The sequence below is a fragment of the Sphaerodactylus townsendi genome, linkage group LG06 (genome assembly GCF_021028975.2).
Source record: "Sphaerodactylus townsendi isolate TG3544 linkage group LG06, MPM_Stown_v2.3, whole genome shotgun sequence".
Classification (NCBI taxonomy): Eukaryota; Metazoa; Chordata; class Lepidosauria; order Squamata; family Sphaerodactylidae; genus Sphaerodactylus; species Sphaerodactylus townsendi.
This window is the reverse complement of record NC_059430.1, coordinates 129,742,977-129,763,089: the sequence shown is the minus strand read 5'-3', so window position 1 is coordinate 129,763,089 and position 20,113 is coordinate 129,742,977. Positions and strand designations below refer to the sequence as shown.

Genomic DNA, 20,113 nt, shown 5'->3' with positions numbered 1-20,113 from the left:
TCTTCTTCTTCTTCTTCTTCTTCTTCTTCTTCTTCTTCGTTGTCAAGGCTGTATGAATTACAAGGGCTTCAGACTCCCCCCCCACACCCCAATCTCTTGCTGCGCCCCCCCCCCCAATATAGTAGTCATCAAAGGACTCATGGCCCCCAGAAAAAATGAATGAGCGACGGCACCGCTGCCCCCTTAACGCCACGGGCACGAGGGGGAGAAATGACCCACAACGACCCACAATCGTGCCTGCTCTGTGCTGATGTGGATTTCAGTAGCCTATCTCCCGCCTTCTCTGCTCGGGAGGCGTGGCCTAAACTGGGGGGGGGGGAGGCGGGCCTCTGGATGGCGGTGGGCTCCCGGATTGGTTACAAGCCTTTCCCGAGCCCGCACCGCCCTCGCGAGTGGGCGTGGCTCCCCCCGAGGCAGCCGCGTGGGCGTGGCGTCCCGCCCATTCATGCTTCCCGCCGGGGGGGCGGAGCTTTCGGCCAGGCCCCGCCCCTGCCGCTGCTGGTCGAGGCAAGCAAGCGCCGCCATGCGCCAAGGGCCGCGCAGGCTCCGGCCGGCCATGGGGGCAGCCCCGGGGTCGCTGGGCCTGGGGGGTCCCTCTGCGCCCCGCCGGCGGAGCCCCGTCCGCCCCCTGCGCCTGGGGCTCCTCTTGCTGGCCCTGGCCGCTGCAGCGCTGCTGGGGCTCTACCTGTTGGAATTCTACCTGCCCTGGAGGGAGGCGGCGGACGCGAACTTGGGGACCGAGGGAGAAGCGCCGCAGCTGCAGCAGATCGGGGGTTTCCAGGTAGGTGGGCGGGGGGGGCGCGCGGGTATCTCTGGGGAGGAGCTGTGAGACTGGGCCATGTGGAATTTGTGGGGAGATGGGCTGGGGCAGGGGGGGGTGTCCAACTCTGGCCCTGCAGATGTCCATGGACTACGAGTCCCATCAGCCCCTGCCAGCATGCCCACCTGGGCCCTGTGCTTTTGCTAGAAGCCCCCGCTGGGTTTTCCGATCATCCTTCCTTGCAATTCTCTTCTCTGCTGAACCCCCCTACCCACATTCACACACTAGCCTGCATAATGTCTTCCTGTGAAGCAGGGGTGTCAACTCTGGCCCTGCAGATGTCCATGGGCTACGATTCCCATCAGCCCCTGCCGGCATGTCTAATGATTAGGCCATGCTGGCAGGGGCTGATGGGAATCGTAGTCCATGGACATCTGCAGGGCCAGAGTTGGACAAGGGTTTGAATCGACCAGGGGTGAAGGAGCTGGTGGGAATTGTAGTCCATGAACATCTGGAGGGCCAGAGTTTGACACCCCTCCTGAAAATGCTAGGTCAGGTTGGTTGGGTTTCGGGGCAAAAAGCCAAACCCACAGCCCTCCCTGGAAAATCCCCATACAGCTCCCGGCACAACACCATCCGGTAACAGAGCCCCCTCCCCAAGTTGCTTGCCAGGCTAGCAAAGTACCACTGCCTATTATTTACTGATTTGATTTTTACCTGCTGCAGCACTTCAGCCGCTTACAACAGTATAATAAGACGATACAATTTACCATATACAATGAAATTAACAATACATACAGTCCTTATTGTTCCTGATTATTCGTACATACACAAAACCTTTATTAGGCATAATACCAATATAACAGCCAGCATTGTCCAGGCAAATGTTCCATGCACAAAACCATCACAGGTATTATTCCAAAGTTCCTAAAAGGAACCTAGCTACAGAATTTAAAATCACAGAAGAAGAGTTGTTTAGTAAGAATGCAACCTTCCCAGCAACAGAGCATTCCTTAAACTTAGCAGGAAGGAAAGTCAAAAGCCGAGTCCTAGCTTCCTCGCATTTGGGGCAGTTCCTGATTATTCGTTGGTTTACATAGTCCAAAATGACGTATTTTCTTCCATTCCACTTTCTTCCATACTTAGTTTAGCCATTATTGAATATTCTATTAATTTATTCATCCATTCTATAAGATCTAGGTGGAGGTTTGCTTTGCAGAATGGCAAATGCCATTCTGGCCGCTGTGACCATATACAGTGGAACCTTGGTTTTCGTTGGTAATTCGTCCGAAAAGAATCGATGAAAACCGAAACCGATGAAAACCGAGGCAAACTTTTCCATAGGAATCAATGTAAATCCAATTAATCCGTTCTAGGCACTCCCAAAAACATACCAAAACCACATTTTTTGGTGTATCAACATAGTGTTTAATGCTGAAAACAGTCACAAACAATAACACTAGGACCAGCTTCAGAGCCAGTGGACCAACGTCACACCAGAAAGCTGTCCCAAGAGGTCTGTTTCTGACGCCTCCTTAAGATTTGTCTGAAATGTGGCAAGACATTGTCATTAAACAAGTTGCAGACATGGCTTGCAACAGCTTTGTCTGGGTGATTTTTCTCCACAAACTCCTGCACCTTACTGCAAATCGATGAAAACCAAGACAAATTTTTCACTGAAAAAATCAATTGAAACCAATGAAAACCAAGGTTCCACTGTATTTAAAAAGTCATTATACCCTGCTGGTACGTTATTTGGCAAAATATATACTTTTCAAACCTAATATAAACTTAACTTTCAATATCTTTTGCATTTCATTATGCACCATAATCCAACATTTCCTTGCTTTTAAGCATGTCCACCACATGAATTCCATGCAGTGGTGGAATCCAAAAATTTTAGTAACAGGTTCCCATGGTGGTGGGATTCAAACAGTGGCGTAGCGCCAATGGGGCTGGACGGGGCACGACGGGGGCGTGGGTGGGCATTCTGGGGGCGGGGCATTAATAATTTCTCTGTTACTGTAAAAAACTCTTACTGTAAAAAAAAGTTCCTAATTTCCAGCTGGTATCTTTCTGTCCATAATTTAAATTCATTATAGCAAGTCCTATCGTCCACTGCCAACAGAAACAACGACTTCTCCTCGAATTGACTGCCTGTCAAATACTTAATACTTTCAAGTACTTAATTTTGTTTCTAGAAATCAAAAGAAGGAGACTTTCCTTAAACAAGGAACTGTACCATATTTCTAAAACATGTTTTTAATAAAAACAGCCCAACAGGGAGAATTACCCGTTTTCTACCTTCGCTAACCAGCCACAGAGGAAACAACAGGACTTTATGATTTTTGGATCTAATGGAATTTCTAAGGGAAAAGCAGACCCAATTAGTAACCCCCTCTCGGCACACACAGATAATTAGTAACCCACTCTCGGGAACTGGTGAGAACCTGCTGGATCCCACCTCTGATTCCATGTGTTCTTAACATGTTGCATAATGGTTTGGGCCAGTGGTAGGATTCAAATAATTTAACAACCGGTTCCGGTGGTGGGGTTAAAATAATTTTAACAACTGGTTGTTTACAAGCACCATTTTAATAACCGGTTCTGCCTGTGCAAACCTGCTGAATCCCACCACTGGTTTGGGCCTTGATTATTGACGGTTCTGTGGGAATGTCAGCAGATGGAAACTGAGGTGGGAGAGAAGGGAACTTCCAGTCTACCAATTGTTGGGTTTTTTTAACCGGTTCTGTTCCTGGAGCTTTTGCAAGTGTAACCTCTAACTGTGGGTTCTGTGGGGCAGAACTTGGAATGAGTTTGCAACAACACATTTTAAAAACAAAATGGTTTACTTTCTTAACATATAACATCAACATTTAACATCACACTTCAAGGTCCTGTTCAGGTTGCATTTTCAAGTCCTTATATTTACAGTCTACTGAATCTGCCGAGTCCAATTCTTCTTTGCAAGTGGGTTGGCCCCTGAAGACTCCAAGGGCTTGATGAACAGGATTCAACATGAGGAAGGTTTCCAGGAGAACTCTCACCCATTACAAACATAAAAAACCCCTGAAACAATAAACTCCAACATTTACAACATAGCAAAAATAAACAACTACCTTAAGAACATAAGAACAAGCCAGCTGGATCAGACCAGAGTCCATCTAGTTCAGCTCTCTGCTACTCGCAGTGGCCCACCAGGTGCCTTTGGGAGCTCACATGCAGGAGGTGAAAGCAATGGCCTTAAGAACATAAGAACAAGCCTGCTGGATCAGACCAGAGTCCATCTAGTCCAGCACTCTGCTACTCGCAGTGGCCCACCAGGTGCCTTTGGGAGCTCACATGCAGGATGTGAAAGCAATGGGGGGAAGAATTAGGACTAATAAAAGGAAACACTTCTTCACGCAACGTGTGATTGGTGTTTGGAATATGCTGCCACAGGAGGTGGTGATGGCCATTAACCTGGATAGCTTTAAAAGGGGCTTGGACAGATTTATGGAGGAGAAGTCGATCTATGGCTACCAATCTTGATCCACTTTGATCTGAGATTGCAAATGCCTTAACAGACCAGGTGATCGGGAGCAACAGCCACAGAAGGCCATTGCTTTCACCTCCTGCATGTGAGCTCCCAAAGGCACCTGGTGGGCCACTGCGAGTAGCAGAGAGCTGGACTAGATGCACTCTGGTCTGATCCAGCTGGCTTGTTGTTATGTTCAATGACCTTCCCAGTAGTTCCCAACAACATTGCAGTTACCTTAACAAGGTATTAAGGGCTTATAGAAATCAAGGTCCGAGTCTGGTAGCCTGGTCTCCTCCAAACTACATGAGCTCTGCAGCTTTGAGTCTCCACCCCTTTCTGGGTCAACCCATTCTGAGCATGGGGGTTACACAAGCAGTCAGAGATGGCAGAATTTGTTAGGGATGCTTCTGTCCAGCTGTTGATCGCTGTATGCACGGAAAAGCTTTGCCCGGGGGCAACCTTGCTAAGGGGGATGGTGTTAAGAGCAGCAGGTGGTTTTGAAGAGGGGGTAATTGGCAATCTTTGAATTCTGATGTGCCGTCTCCCCTTTCTGGCAGCTGAGCCACAAGCCCCGGAGCCTGTCCAGCAACCGGCTGAGGCACCTGGCCTCCCAGGTGAACCTCCAGCGGCTTTGGCATAGCTATCTGCAACCCATACTCATCGAGAGGTACCCAGGTAGCAGAGGAAGCCGCCAAGTCCAGCTGGTAAGTTCAGGGCCCCTGCCCATCCCGGAACCTCTCACCTGACCTCCAACCAAATTGTGTGCCTGCAAAATTTTACATTTCCACACAGAATCTGAGTGTGCGTGTGTGCGTTATTCTGTTCTTCCACTCCTCCTGATTTAAAAAAACAACAACTAATATTAATACGTGTTTATACAGTTCGTTTCCAGTGCTTAAACAAAACCTTCGTTCAATAATTTTTACAACAGCCCTTTAAGATAGACCTGCAGCAGTGGCGTAGGAGGTTAAAAGCTTGTGTATCTAAACTGGAGGAACCGGGTTTGATTCCCAGCTCTGCCGCCTGAGCTGTGGAGGCTTATCTGGGGAATTCAGATTAGCCTGTACACTCCCACACATGCCAGCTGGGTGACCTTGGGCTAGTCACAGCTTCTCAAAGCTCTCTCAACCCCACCTACCTCACAGGGTGTTTGTTGTGAGGGGGGAAGGGCAAGGAGATTGTAAGCCCCTTTGAGTCTCCTGCAGGAGAGAAAGGGGGGATATAAATCCAAAATTCTTCTTCTTCTTCTTCTTCTTCTTCTTCTTCTTCTTCTTCTTCTTCTATTGCACCTGACAAACTGGAGTTGAGAGACAGCGGCCTACATAGAAGAGGCTGGAGTGGCAGGGAGGATTTGTACTTCTTTGTTTATATCCCGCTTTCTTCCCCAGGACAGGACTCAAAAGCAGCTGCCCTCTCCGTTTTGTTACAACAGCAGCCCTGTGAAATAGATCCGGCTGAGAGTTTGTGGTAGGCCCCAGATCACCCAGCGAGATTCTGTTGTCAAAGTGAGGATTCCAACCTGGGGCCCCCAAGGTCTTTGATTGCCACAGCATCTGCTACGCCAGGGGTCTGCACCCTGCAGCTCTCCAGATGTTAATGGACTACAAATCCCAATGGGCCATGCTGGCAGGGGCTGATGGGATTTGTAGTCCATGAACATCTGGAGAGCCGCAGGTTGCAGACCCCTGTGCTACGCTTACCAGACCACACTTCATTCTCCAAGCCGCTGAGTGCTTTAACGAGGCGTGCTGAGCAGCATCATATCTGTTTCTAGCCCTTTATGCACGGAGTGCTTTCCTCAGGGCTCTTCACTCTGCAGTGGAGTCTCCTCACGTTTCTCTTCCGGGTCGCTCCTGGGTTGTCCCAAGATTGCTGGCTTTGTTTTTAAAGCCCTTTAAATTTTTATATTGATATTTCGGTGTTATCTCCATATTTTTGTGCTTTTCGCAGAAGCCGGCTGCAGATCTCCAGGAAATGCCTGTAAGGAGTGTGGGTGGCGGGAGAGACTGGAGGGAGCAGAAACCCCAAAGCAAGAGAAAACAAAGCAAGAGGAAGCCATGGCTTCCTTGTGTGTCATGGGATGTCTGAAGAAGAAGAGTAGAAGAAGAGTTTGGATTTATATCCCCCCTTTCTCTCCTGCAGGAGACTCAAAGGGGCTTACAATCTCCTTGCCCTTCCCCCCTCACAACAAACACCCTGTGAGGTAGGTGGGGCTGAGAGAGCTCTGAGAAGCTGTGACTAGCCCAAGGTCACCCAGCTGGCGTGTGTGGGAGTGCGCAGGCTAATCTGAATTCCCCAGATAAGCCTCCACAGCTCAGGCGGCGGAGCGGGGAATCAAACCCGGTTCCTCCAGATTAGATACACGAGCTCTTAACCTCCTACGCCACTGTCTGCAAGGAAATCTCTGCCCCAAAGGAAACATGTTGTGGGAAAGAGCATCAGGGTATAGCTGGCCAGCCAGTAGTATCATCAGAACTCTGTGAGGCTCTGGGACTTGTGTTGGCACCTTAGCCAGAGGCATAAGAGGCATGTAAACAGGGTCTGGGGAGGGCAGAATCTGGCCTGCAGGAAGCCGGGGAGTGGGGGCACTTCATCTGGTGGCTTGGGCACACGCCGTTTTGTCAGGAGGAGTGGCATCTGGCCCCCCCCCCCCACGTGACCGAAAGGCGTGTGCCCGGGGACATGGGTGGACACTAGTGCGGTACGCCTGACCGTAGCCCTTGGTTTTTCACTCTTCCCCTGCAACATTCTCCCCCCTGTATTTTTCTCTCAGATTTGAACGGGGCCACTTAGCACACTACCTGTATTGCTTAATAAACCCTGCTCAAAGGAGAGCCAAAATGCTCGCCAGGTTTAATGTTATGCCTTCTGCCCTGTTACGTGGCAGATTTAATAAGCAAGAAAAGACTAAAAGATTGTGCCCATGTAACAATGGTTCCGTTGAATCTCTGGCCCACTAATGACTTCACTGTCTCAGATTCAAGGAAGTCACATCCAAGTATGTGAATCTTACTCCTTTACATTTACCCGATCTCCCCGATTTAATTAGATTGCACTACTTGTTGGACAACCCTGATCCTTCTCTCTGTATGATAGTGGCAGACTTTCTCCTGGAAATTACTAAACGCCAGTAGATTTCCTTCGACCTAACATGTATTTCCTGTATTGTGTATGCTTTTTAATCCTATTATTATTATTATCATTATTATCGATATTATCATTATTAACATTATTAACATTATTATTATCATCATCATTATTATTATCATTATCATCATTATTGTTGTTGTTGTACTGCTGTCTATGCCAATAAAGGCTTGCTTCTTCTTCTCTTTCCCTGCTCCAGGTCATCATGGAAAGCCTAAAAGGGCTGCTCGCGTCCTGGCATGTCGAGCTGGACTCCTTTGAGGACCAGACCCCTCGTGGCCCAGTGAGTTTTGCTAACGTGGTGGCCACTCTGGACCCTACTGCCCCCTGGCGCTTAGTGCTGGCCTGCCACTACGACTCAAAGTATTTCCCACGTGACAGGCATGGCCGGGCCTTCCTGGGAGCTACGGACTCAGCCGTGCCCTGCTCGATCCTGCTGGAACTGGTGACCGCTCTCGACCAGGAGCTGCTGAGGTCCAAGGAGCAGGTGAGGGATGCTGGTGGAAGGGTCGAGAACACGGAAATGCTCCTGAGGAGGGAGGGACAGTGTGGTGTAGTGGTTAAGAGCGGTGGGCTCCAATCTGGAGAACCGGGTTTTCATTCTCCACTCCTCCACATGAGCGGCGGGATCTTATCTGGTGAACTGGGTTTGTTTCCCTGCTCGTCCACATGAAACCTGCTTGGTCACCTTGGTTCTTCAGAAGAAGAAGAAGAGTTTGGATTTTTATCCCCCCTTTCTCTCCTGCAGGAGACTCAAAGGGGCTGACAATCTCCTTGCCCCTCCCCCCTCACAACAAACACCCTGTGAGGTAGGTGGGGCTGAGAGATCTCCGAGAAGCTGTGACTAGCCCAAGGTCACCCAGCTGGCGTGTGTGGAAGTGCACAGGCTAATCTGAATTCCCCAGATAAGCCTCCACAACTCAAGCGGCAGAGCTGGGAATCAAACCTGGTTCCTCCAGATCAGAGTGCACCTGCTCTTAGCCACTGCTCTTAGCCACTACGCCACTGCTGCTCCCTTCTCAGCCCCACCTACCTCACGAGGTCTCTGTCGTAAGCCCCTTTGAGACTCCTTAAGGTTGAGAAAAGCAGGGTATAAATCCATTGGGAGCAGCAGTGGCGTAGTGGTTAAGAGCAGGTGCACTCTGATCTGGAGGAACCGGGTTTGATTCCCCACTCTGCCACTTGAGCTTTCTTCTTCTTCTTCTTCTTCTTCTTCTTCTTCTTCTTCTTCTTCTTCTTCTTCTTCTTCTTCTTCTTCTTCTTCTTCTTCTTCTTCTTCTTCTTCTTCTTCTTCTTCTTCTTCTTCTTCTTCTTCTTCTTCTTCTTCTTCTTCATACTATTCTGCTTTACTACCTCTGCATGTGGAGCTTCTGTTGGGTCATCATGACTAATAGCCGCTGCTGTATTTCTCCTCCCCTGGATCGCCCTCATCCCTTTTTAAAGCCAGACAAACTTCCAGTGTTTCCCTACGTCCAGAAGCAGTGAGCTCCCCCTGTTTAATTACTCTGGCTTTTGGCATTCTTGAGCCAGACAGTTCTTTGCATTTTAGGGCTCCCAGGTATCTCTGCAGCTGCTGTTTCTCGATGGGGAAGAGGCCTTTGAGGAGTGGACTGACACCGACTCCCTCTACGGGGCACGCCATTTGGCAGAGCGCATGGCCAAAGCCTCACTCCGCCCGGGTGTCTCCCAGCTGCAGGCCATGGTGAGTGTTCTTTTGAACCGTCATGTGTGACGTTTACCCTGGTTTGCACAATGAGCTCAATCCAGCGGCCCATTTCTCTGCCTCCTGGTCGTTCATTTTTCTCCAGTAACACAATAACCACCCTTTGCACTCCGGCTGCAATTGTCTGAGTCAAAGTATCATTCACAAATTCAGAAACATGAAACGTTTCCTTTTTAGTAACAATTCATATTTTTTCAATCCATAACAACAACTTCTTAAGCAAATCAGTTTCCTGTATCAAAGTCTATCAGGTAAGTAAGAGAATTAGTCAATCAAGTAGAAAAGTTTTTTTTTACATCCAAAACAGGTAAGTGACCAGTATGCAGTAATCCATCAAATTATAGAGGGAAACGCTTTGCGCATAACCAGCGTATTCCATTGTCTTCATCAGCTTCGCAAGTAGATTTTGCCTATTCCGCACAGCTTGAAAGAGCAGTGAAAGCAGTTTGAAAGTGCATTATTCTGCGTGTGCGGAATGAGCCCAAGTCTCCTTGTTCCCTCAGTCAAGGGAGGGGGTGCTGGAGAAGGGAGTTTCAGTTTAAAACCTTTCCTTCCTTTGCAGGCTCTGTTTGTTTTACTGGACCTTTTGGGCGCAGACCGGCTGAACATCCAGAATCATTTTTTGGACACCGCCGGGTGGTTTGATAGGCTTGTTGGCATTGGTGAGTTCCCAGACTGACGTGGAGGAGCTGATTTTACCAGACCTAACCAGGGTTAGTGTAGTGGGGCTTGAGTTCTAATCTCCACTTAGCCACAAAGTTCAGTGGGCGATCCTCGACTCTGCCTAACGCAGGAGTCATTGGGGGGGGGGGGGGGGAGAAGCTGGAAGAATGAAGTGAAGTATTCTGAACTCTTCAGAGCAAGGGCCAGATAATAAATATGGTGAACTGATATGGCCTGAAGCAACGGTCTGAAAGTTTGGCCTATCTGAGGCATTGGTGAGTTCCCAGACTGACGTGGAGGAGCTGATTTTCCAGACTTAACAGGGTCAGTGTGGTGGGGCTTGAGTTCTAATCTCCACTTAGCCTCAAAGTTCAGTGGGTGATCCTCGACTCTGCCTAACGCAGAGTCCTGGGGTCATTGGGAGGGGGGGGGAGAAGGGAAGCTGGAAGAATGAAGTAAAGTATTCTGAACTCTTCAGAGCAAGGACCAGATAAAAAAATATGGTGAACTGATGTGGCCTGAAGCAACGGTCTGAAAGTTTGGCCTATCTGAGGCTTCTGTAATATTTCATCAAGTGCCCCTCCCCCAAGCATCAGGGTGCTGGATCCCAGGTGAGCCATATGGGAAAGGGACACAAACACAGAACAAGGGGATAATTCCTCATCTGGGCAGGTGATACAGCTAGTCCCCACAGAATCTGGATTCTGAAAGGACAAGCTGCTTTTCTTGCAGGCCAGGCAAAATTTCACTGGGGGCCTGAAAGTCTACACAACAATGTTGTTGTTAATTTGCTTGCCTTAATCTTATTATTTAGTTAATTTGCTTGCCTTAATCTTATTTGGGTGCTGTGTGGTTTCCGGGCTGTCTGGCCGTGTTCTAGTAGCATTCTCTCCTGACCGTTTCGCCTGCATCTGTGGCTGGCATCTTCAGAGGATCCTCTGAAGAGGCCAGCCACAGATGCAGGCGAAACGTCAGGAGAGAATGCTGCTAGAACACGGCCAGACAGCCCGGAAACCACACAGCACCCCAGTGATTCTGGCCGTGAAAGCCTTCGACAATACCTTAATCTTATTATTTAAAGTAAATTGTTGCTGCTCTTAAATTAACTGATTATTTTAATGATTTGTCTTAATGAGATTGTTGTTATGCATTTTACGGATTGTTGGTGTATAGAACCCAGGCTTCTTTTACTAATTAAGTCTCTATATAGTAATCCCACCTGCCAGATAAGATGTTCGTCATCAGGTCCTTTGACACCCAAAATATTGGGCCCCTTCCGCACACGCAAAATAATGCGTTTTCAAACCACTTTCACAACTGTTTGCCAGTGGATTTTGCTATTCCGCACAGCTTCAAAGAGCACTGAAAGCAGTTTGAAAGTGCATTATTCTGCATGTGCGGAATGAGCCTAGGTCTCAAAGGGGGTAAAACAGGGTTGTGTGTTGGCACCTGTATAGTATGTTGTGAGCTGCCTCGAGCCCTTCGGGGATGAGGCGGCCTATAAATCCAACAAACAAACAAACAAACAAATAAATAAATAAATAAATAAATAAATAAATAAATAGACCATGGAGGTTTCAGGGAGCTAGTGGGCTGACTCACCTGCAGATCCTTTCAAACTATTTCTTGGATAAGGCTGGGCCCTTCCCTTCTTTTTTCCAAAAACTCTAGTCTACTTTGTGATTTTGACTTGTCATTTGCTGTCCTGCGCCCATTTAATTGATCAAGCACCTCAGTTGCAGTTAGGACTTCTAGAAGCTGTCGTGAAGACCCGTCTGAATGGCAGGCCAGGAAAGCGTGTTTAAATAGTGAGACCCAGCTATTTCCTGCCCTGCTAAGTTGTCTGACTCATTTCCTGGGCAGCAAGCAATGTAGGGGTGCGTTAGCGAACCCAGTAGAGCTTCAGAAAGTGCACAGGAATGCCTGCGCCATCTGTCCCCACCCTGGGCTCACACGTACGCACATCACGAGATCCCCCAGACACCCGGGTCACAAGATGCCTGAATGTAGATTCGACCCAGACAGGAATGTTTCCCCCTGCACGTACGCAGCCCTCCACTGAGTCATGAATTGCGCAACTTTCTCCTGCCTTCCCAAACCCTTAATAAAGGTGCCAGGGACCCCAGCTCGGCAGGCTAGCCAGATCAGCTAGATTAGCCGCTGGCTTCTCTCCACCGGTTTCCTGATATCGCTGCGTCTCGTCTCTTCATTGCGTCATCGTAACGACTTCACAATGCATGCAAAAGTTTCTAGTTCTGGGTGTTTGATTGGTGCATCCAGAGGCCAATTTCCATGTGATCCAGCAGCCCTGATAGAGAAATACAAGATGTTTGGAACCAGTGCATGGCTGGTACACCCGTTTGAGATTGTTGTTGAAAGTGCTCAGATGTGAATTCTGGGGTTTTGTTGCATTACACAGAAAGACGGCTCCACCGCCTGGGCCTTCTGGCATCCCACCCCCAAGAGCAGCTCTACTTCAGCCGGCATCCCCTCTATGGCCCTGTCCAAGATGACCACATTCCCTTCCTCCAGAGAGGTAACGCCCCCTTCCCACTACAGACAAGTTGTTTTCTCTTGCTGTCGGGTCCAGCAGTGTGAACTCTGTGACCAGAATAAAATTTCCCATAATGGGGATTATTTGTTTTTCATCATATTCTATTTAACCCAGGAAATAGCGCAGCACACCGGATGGCTGGTAGTGAAAACGGCAACAATTATAGTCAAATGAATAATCTGCTGTAGTCTCAAAACTCAAATGTATCTTATTGACATAAGTTCTTAAACGGTTGGTACAATTTGTTTACATCAACAAATGGGATTTGTTTGTATTTTTTAAGAACTAGAAATCTCATACCATTTTCTGTGTGTCCATGTTCCCTAAAATGTGTTACCCGGGGGCTTCTTCTCTGCTATGTTTAATATTTGATTTATGCTCGGAGATCCTCAATTTGATAGCACGTGTCGTTTTACCAATGTACACCATAGCAGAGAAGAAGCCCCCTTGGTAACACACTTTAGGGAACATGGACACACAGAAAATGATATGAGATTTCTGGTTCTTAAAAAATATTTGTTGATTTAAACAAATTTGTTTTACAGGAAGAAAATTAGTTCATTTTCAAATCCCAAAGCCATATATTTGGGTTAAATAAAGATCTTGATTTTTCCTGCCAACTGAATGCAAGCAGAGTAGTTCACACCTGTGATTGATTAGGAAGAACATATAATTACTGTCACTAGGCAGTAGCACACAGACAACACATGGATAGCTAAAGGCTGAGGTCTAAGATATCTTGTCTAATGTAAGTTCTTAGAGCAAAACATATGTATATATATACCGTATATACTCGTATATAAGTCGAGGCACCTAATTTTACCACAGAAAACTGGGAAAACGTATTGGCTCGCATATAAGTCGAGGGTGGGAAATGCAGCAGCTGCTGGTAAATTTCAAAAATAAAAATAGATACCAATAAAATTACATCAATTGAGGCATCAGTAGGTTAAATGTTTTTGAATATTTGTTTCAAAGAAAAACAGTAAACTGGCTCTGTAAGTGGAAAAGAGGGTCAACAAGAACAATATGGTATCAACAATAACTTTAAAAGTACAAAAACCTTAGCTCAACCAGCAACCAAGCTAAAACACAGGAGTTAAAATGCTTCAAAACTGGATTCCTCATCATCATCTGTATGTCCAAATGTAACCCAACTTAGATTTTAAGAGGGATATTATCAGAAATGGAAAATCTACTATTAGCTTCCATTGTAAACAATGGGGGATGGGGCACCCCTTTTGGGGGTCAATAACTTTGGATCCCCTGACCCAAACTTCACCAAACCTGGCTGGTATCATAAAGAGACTCTCCTGATGAGACCAGCCAGGTTTGGTGAAGTAGTTGGATTCAGAAAGGATCAATGTTATGGACCCTCAAAAGGGTAGCCCCATCGACTAATAGCTCCCATTGAAAACAATGGGGAATGGGGGCACCTCTTTTGGGGGTCCATAACTTTGGACCCCCTGAACCAAACTTTACCAAACTTGGCTGGTATCATCAGAAGTGTCTTCTGAGGGTACCCTGAAATTTTGGTGCCGCTAGCATAAAAACTGCGCCCCCTGCTGGCCGGCAAAGTAAAAACAAAAATTTTAATGACCCGCATATAAGTCGAGGGGAGCTTTTTCAGCATTAAAAATGTGCTGAAAAATTCGACTTATACATGAGTATATACGGTATTGCTGATGCCATGTAATATGTAATTATGAAAAGTGTCACTATGATATTAAGAATAATGTTATATGATATGTTATTATTTTTAGATTACAGCCAGTTGGCTTAATTAAGTTGTAGTAAACTAGCATGTTCCTGAAGAAGATGGATGATTGAAAACGCAAATACGCGATTGCGTTTGAATTGAACTATTGAACTATTCATATCATCATAAATCGAGGCTGGCATTACCGCAGCGGAGCAGCTTACAGACAGTGACGCTTGAATTTCGCAACAGCGGAGCAGCACTCAAACTCTTGGGCAAGATATTGCCGGCACCGCACTCTATTATGGACTTTTGCGGTTTGCTTTCTGCTGTTTTAGATACATAGCACTGAATAAGGAATCTAGCTTCTTATGAACTATACCTAAACATAAAGAGGTGCTGCATCTCAGTACATTTGTAGGGCCAGGACCGCGTCTCTGGTCCTACACAGCTGAATTAGTTTAAGAAAAACTTAAAGTTAGAAAACAAGCAAGAAGCAATTTTGAAACAGAAGGTAAGTTTACTGGACAGCATAAGTATCTGACCAGGGTGTCCCCTTAAGGGTAAGAGGCACCCACACTTCATACAAAGGAACCAATTTTATAGACACAAAAATACAGAAAGTTACAGGAGGTTACCCCTCCTGGGTGGCTCTCGAAAGAGACACACCTAGTAGAGGAAGAACCTTAATTTTTATAGTTACAAAGAGTACAGACGTCACACAATCCATCCCCTTAAGTTTCACGTACTAATCCATACCTCTTTCACGTGCTACAAGCATGTACCTTAAATCTCTGTTACTCAAACTGCATGCTGTTAGTGCGTGCCCTCTCTGCGCATATGCAAAAGGGGCAGCAATAAAGCTAGCCTCTGTCTCCAAGAAAAACCTGTTTTCTCCCAGAGAGAGATGTCCTTAAGCTATGCAGCATTCTTTAGGATCATAAAACTTCCTTCAGTTCTCCAGTTTGAAATGTTAAAACTTCAAATGATTCTACAAACACTGATTCTAAAACAATAGAATTATAGTGAAATACAAATACATGTGAATCTCTCATTATCATTTCTGTGTTCATTTAACTATATAGAAAAACACTTTGTAATTTAACTAATCACATTCATTTCTAACCCAAAAACCAAAGTTATAAATTGCATATTTCTGATGTCACGTTGGCCCTCAGTGACAAGATACTAAAGATGTTATCTTGCTTGCCTGCATAGTCACTGACAAGCTGGTAACATGCCTTTTTGACCTACTGCAAAAATGCAGGCTTCTGGTCACTATACAGAAGCTCCCATTTTGATTCTTTGCAATCTTTGGTTCTATGACTTCCATATTTCTTGATCAAATACAAATTTTTATACACATTCTGCTCCGTCTCCACACATTACTATGCAAAATTGTACCAACAGTTTAAGAACTTATGTCAATAAGAGACATTTGAGTTTTGAGACTACAGCAGATTATTCATTTGACTATAATTGTTGACGTTTTCACTGCCAGCCAGCCGGTGTGCCGCGCTATTTCCTGGGTTAATTAGTTTCACGCCGCACACCTGTTTGTGTTCATTTTGTAGCTCATCATGTTCTATGCCGTGGAGGATGTGCTGATTCCAAGGCCCAGTTCCTGGCATTTCTAGTTAAAGGATTTGGGGCATCAGAACTGCATGCAATCTTTTGGCATCGTAGGGCACGCGTGAACGGTTTGGGAGGTGATTACTTTGCGCAGGGCTTTGGAGAAGCTGGGAGCAACAGCCGCAGAAGGCCCTTGCTTTCCCATCCTGCATATGAGCTCCCAAAGGCACCTGGTGGGCCACTGCGAGTAGCAGAGAGCTGGACTAGATGGGCTCTGGTCTGATCCAGCTGGCTTGTTCTTATGTTCTTAAGGCCCTTGCTTTCACATCCTGCATGTGAGCTCCCAAAGGCACCTGGTGGGCCACTGCGAGTAGCAGAGAGCTGAACTAGATGGACTCTGGTCTGATCCAGCAGGCTTGTTCTTATGTTCTTAAGGCCCTTGCTTTCCCATCCTGCACGTGAGCTCCCAAAGGCACCTGGTGGGCCACTGCGAGTAGCAGAGAGCTGGACTAGATGGACTCTGGTCTGATCCAGCAGGCTTGTTCTTATGTTCTTAAGGCCCTTGCTTTCCCATCCTGCACGTGAGCTCCCAAAGGCACCTGGTGGGCCACTGCGAGTAGCAGAGAGCTGGACTAGATGGACTCTGGTCTGATCCAGCTGGCTTGTTCTTATGTTCTTAAGGCCATTGCTTTCACATCCTGCATGTGAGCTCCCAATGGCACCTGGTGGGCCACTGCGAGTAGCAGAGAGCTGGACTAGATGGACTCTGGTCTGATCCAGCTGGCTTTTTCTTATGTTCTTAAGGCCATTGCTTTCACCTCCTGCACGTGAGCTCCCAAAGGCACCTGGTGGGCCACTGCGAGTAGCAGAGAGCTGGACTAGATGGACTCTGGTCTGATCCAGCTGGCTTGTTCTTATGTTCTTAAGGCCATTGCTTTCACCTCCTGCATGTGAGCTCCCAAAGGCACCTGGTGGGCCACTGCGAGTAGCAGAGAGCTGGACTAGATGGACTCTGGTCTGATCCAGCTGGCTTGTTCTTATGTTCTTATGATGTGAGCTCAGTCCTTTTCTAGGCTGCTCTTCCTGGGCCTAAACAGGATGAAGCAAAATGGAATACCTGGAGTCCCTCCCATCGCTTTTCTTAGGGGGCATTTGGGTTTGTTCTAGTTTTTGACTGCTGGGCATTTGGGGGATTTCGAATTCTCAGCTCAGTATGGGAGTTTCATCAAACATTCACTGGCATATCAGCAATAAACTAGACATTCCAATTCCAATTCCAAAGCCTTTATTGGCATTATAAGTTACAGAGTTAGTAAAAAGGGGCATTTATCTACTAACTGAGACATTAAAACATTAAAATACATTAAAACAACGTTGAACATTCACAACATTCACGCACACATAAAATAATTTAGCCGTTACTACTATGTAGGCAGTGATTGCGCCTGACCAAATAGTTCCTCAAAAACTTGGGTGCTGTCCGGTTTCCAGGCTGTATGGCCGTGTTCTAGCAGCATTCTCTCCTGACGTTTCGCCTGCATCTGTGGCTGGCATCTTCAGAGGATCTGATAGTAGGGAAGCAAGTGGAGTATATATACCTGTTGGGAATATCCAGGGTGGGGGAAAGATCCTGCTCTTCGAACAGCACGCACATAATCTTTCGAACAGCACGCACATAATCTTTGTTGATAGGGGGTGTCTAGATGCCTCCTCCCTTTTATTACCAAAGGTAGAACATTACACCTAGCAACAGAAATTGATCTTCAAAGGCTAGGCGAAGTTAAATGGTGAAGGTACTTAACTCCGCTGTCTATGGAATTCCCAAAGGGCGTGGGGAGCAAGACCCGTCAGCTTTCCCAATTAGAATTTGATGTTTCTGGTCAAATAACCCCCTTTAAGAAGAAGGAGGAGGAGGAGGAGTTTGGATTTATATCCCCCTTTCTCTCCTGCAGGAGACTCAAAGGGGCTGACAATCTCCTTGCCCTTCCCCCCTCACAACAAACACCCTGTGAGGTAGGTGGGGCTGAGAGAGCTCCGAGAAGATGTGACTAGCCCAAGGTCACCCAGCTGGCGTGTGTGGGAGTGTACAGGCGAATCTGAATCCCCCAGATAAGCCTCCACAGCTCAGGCGGCAGAGCTGGGAATCAAACCCGGTTCCTCCAGATTAGATACACGAGCTCTTAGCCTCCTACGCCACTGCTGCTCCTTTTAGAGTTCAAACGATCTCTCAGTGTGGAAGTTCTCGTTTGCAAGCATCCCTGGACTTAAAATGTATGTGACTGTCTGTATTTTTGGCAGGTGTTCCGGTCCTTCACCTCATCGCCACACCTTTCCCCGAGTTCTGGCACACCATGGAGGACACAGAGGCGAACTTGCACCGACCCACAGTGGAGAACCTGTGTAAAATCCTGGCAGCTTTCGTGGCAGAATATTTGTGGCTGTAAGGGGATCTTACTGACCCAGAAATCCTCTTTGTTCTCCGTCCAGTGGCACAAGGAATAGCCACAAAGTATGCTTGCGTTGAGCAGAAGGTACGGTTGCCTTCTTCAGACCTCAAACAGCTTGATTCCAGTCCAATAGCCCCTCGGAGGCTAACAAGACTTCGTGGGTATAAGCTTTCGAAAGTCAGAGTTCTCTTAATCGGCGACTAAGACTTGGAAGCGTAACCCTTGCAGAAACATTGTCCTACAGGAGGAAGGGAGAGGCAGAACGTGGCCTCCCGCAGCCGTGGCCTCCAGTCTGGTATCAGGAGTCCCACAAGGCCTGTGGCTAATGAGTCGAGGCAGACCTCTCGATGAAGAGCAAAGAAAAAGAGACTTTCTTGCACTCTGGATTCTTCCTGTCTGATCCTGTGGACCCGATGATTGAAAGAGCGGGGGACTTCCAGGCGCTCCGCAAAGTTGCTCCACCCGTCCACAAAGCGTTAGCAATCTGTTCTTGTGTTTGTGATTTGTTGGGGCCGGAAATTAACTTTGGATGACTCTTCTGGGGAGGCGGGCACCTCGGAGCCTTTGTTGAGAACATAGATCCGTGGTGGCGAACCTTGGGCACTCCAGATGTTATGGACAAAATTCCCATCAGCCCCTGCCAGTATGGCCAATTGGCAGAGGCTGATGGGAATTGTAGTCCATGACATCTGGAGTGCCAAAGGTTCGCCACCACTGCCATAGACCAGTGGTGGCGAACCTTTGGCACTCCAGATGTTATGGACTACAATTCCCATCAGCCCCTTCCAGCATGGCCAATTGGCCATGCTGGAAGGGGCTGATGGGAATTGTGATCCTGTATCTGGAGTATAAGAGTCTCCTACTGACTCCCTATATTCCATGGCACAACTCACCCTTGCCCATTGGTCCAGGAAGGTGCCACTCTTACAAAGTGAGGATGAGCCCACTGTGAGAGTAGCTCCTACTTGTTGGGGGACGGGGATGAGGAACTCTTAGTGGGAGGTATGCCGAAGCCATGCTCTTCCCCAAAACAGCCTGGAGCTGTGGGTCCCAGGTTTCCTTTTTAGACTTTGTTAAGAGTTGCTTTTATGCTTCCACAGCTCGTTCAGTTACCTAGATTTTAAAACGCACCTGTTCCTGAAGGCAGAAGCGTCTTTGTTTTGAGAGATGTACAATTCAAACCTCGTTTGGACTGTGAAGGGTCATGGGACTTCCAGTCTTGACTTTAGCCACCGTATACTCTCCAGTCATCCTGTTTTGTACCAAGCAGAGGCAAGGTTTGATATTTAACATGTGGTTTCGAGGCTGTATAGCCCGTGTCTAGCAGCATTCTCTCTGGCGTTTTACCTGATCCTCTGAAGATGCTAGCCACAGATGCAGGCGAAACGTCAGGAGATACTACTAGAATGCAACCACACCGAAACCACAACACAATGATCGACGTGAAAGCCTTCGACAATACAGGTTGATATTCTTAAGTATTTATTGAAGGGTCATAAGACAGCTTCAAAGGGGTAAGCCGAGTCCTTCCTGGAAACTGCTTTGAGCCTGTATGTGATGGGATACCCATTGTGTGCATTTTTCGTGTTATTTCTTCCGTGAAGGAATCTTCTAACTGGGTAATGAATTCTGCATCCACCAGCTGCTGCAGTAGAAGCCAGAGAAGGTTTAAGTGGGATTTTTACAGCATCTAACTGGTAACCGGGGTTTAATAAATAAACTCTCAGGTAAATGGAGGAAGGGTCTCATAGCAGCCTTCTTCCTCTGTCATAGAGGACTTTATTTTATATAGAGAAGCATTCAGCTGATTTCCCTCCCTTTCCACCTTCAAGAGTGGAAGCGGTAGAGTCCTTTCTTCTCAATTAGGACTGTACTAGTTCCTTTGGTGGTGTGTGTCAATACATCAGCCCCTCCCTTCACTCTTGGAGGAGTTAAAAATAAAAGGTTTACTTTTTTATTCGTCTCTATCATCTTTGTCTTGCTTTCAAAGGCATTGGTATGATGCAAATGTCTCACTTAGCAAAACGC

At 47.0% G+C, this 20,113-nt stretch overlaps 1 protein-coding gene across 1 annotated transcript; it reads left to right on the top strand.

Annotated features, from left to right (window-relative positions):
* Positions 1-493: 493 nt before the first annotated feature.
* QPCTL (glutaminyl-peptide cyclotransferase like) lies at positions 494-18,785 on the top strand. The gene is made up of 7 exons (XM_048502366.1): positions 494-781; positions 4,838-4,984; positions 7,627-7,914; positions 8,977-9,129; positions 9,713-9,812; positions 12,233-12,349; positions 17,937-18,785. Exons 1-7 carry the CDS (start codon positions 524-526, stop codon positions 18,080-18,082), a joined length of 1,209 nt encoding a protein of 402 aa, XP_048358323.1. The 5' UTR covers positions 494-523; the 3' UTR covers positions 18,083-18,785.
* The last annotated feature ends 1,328 nt before the right edge of the window (positions 18,786-20,113 follow it).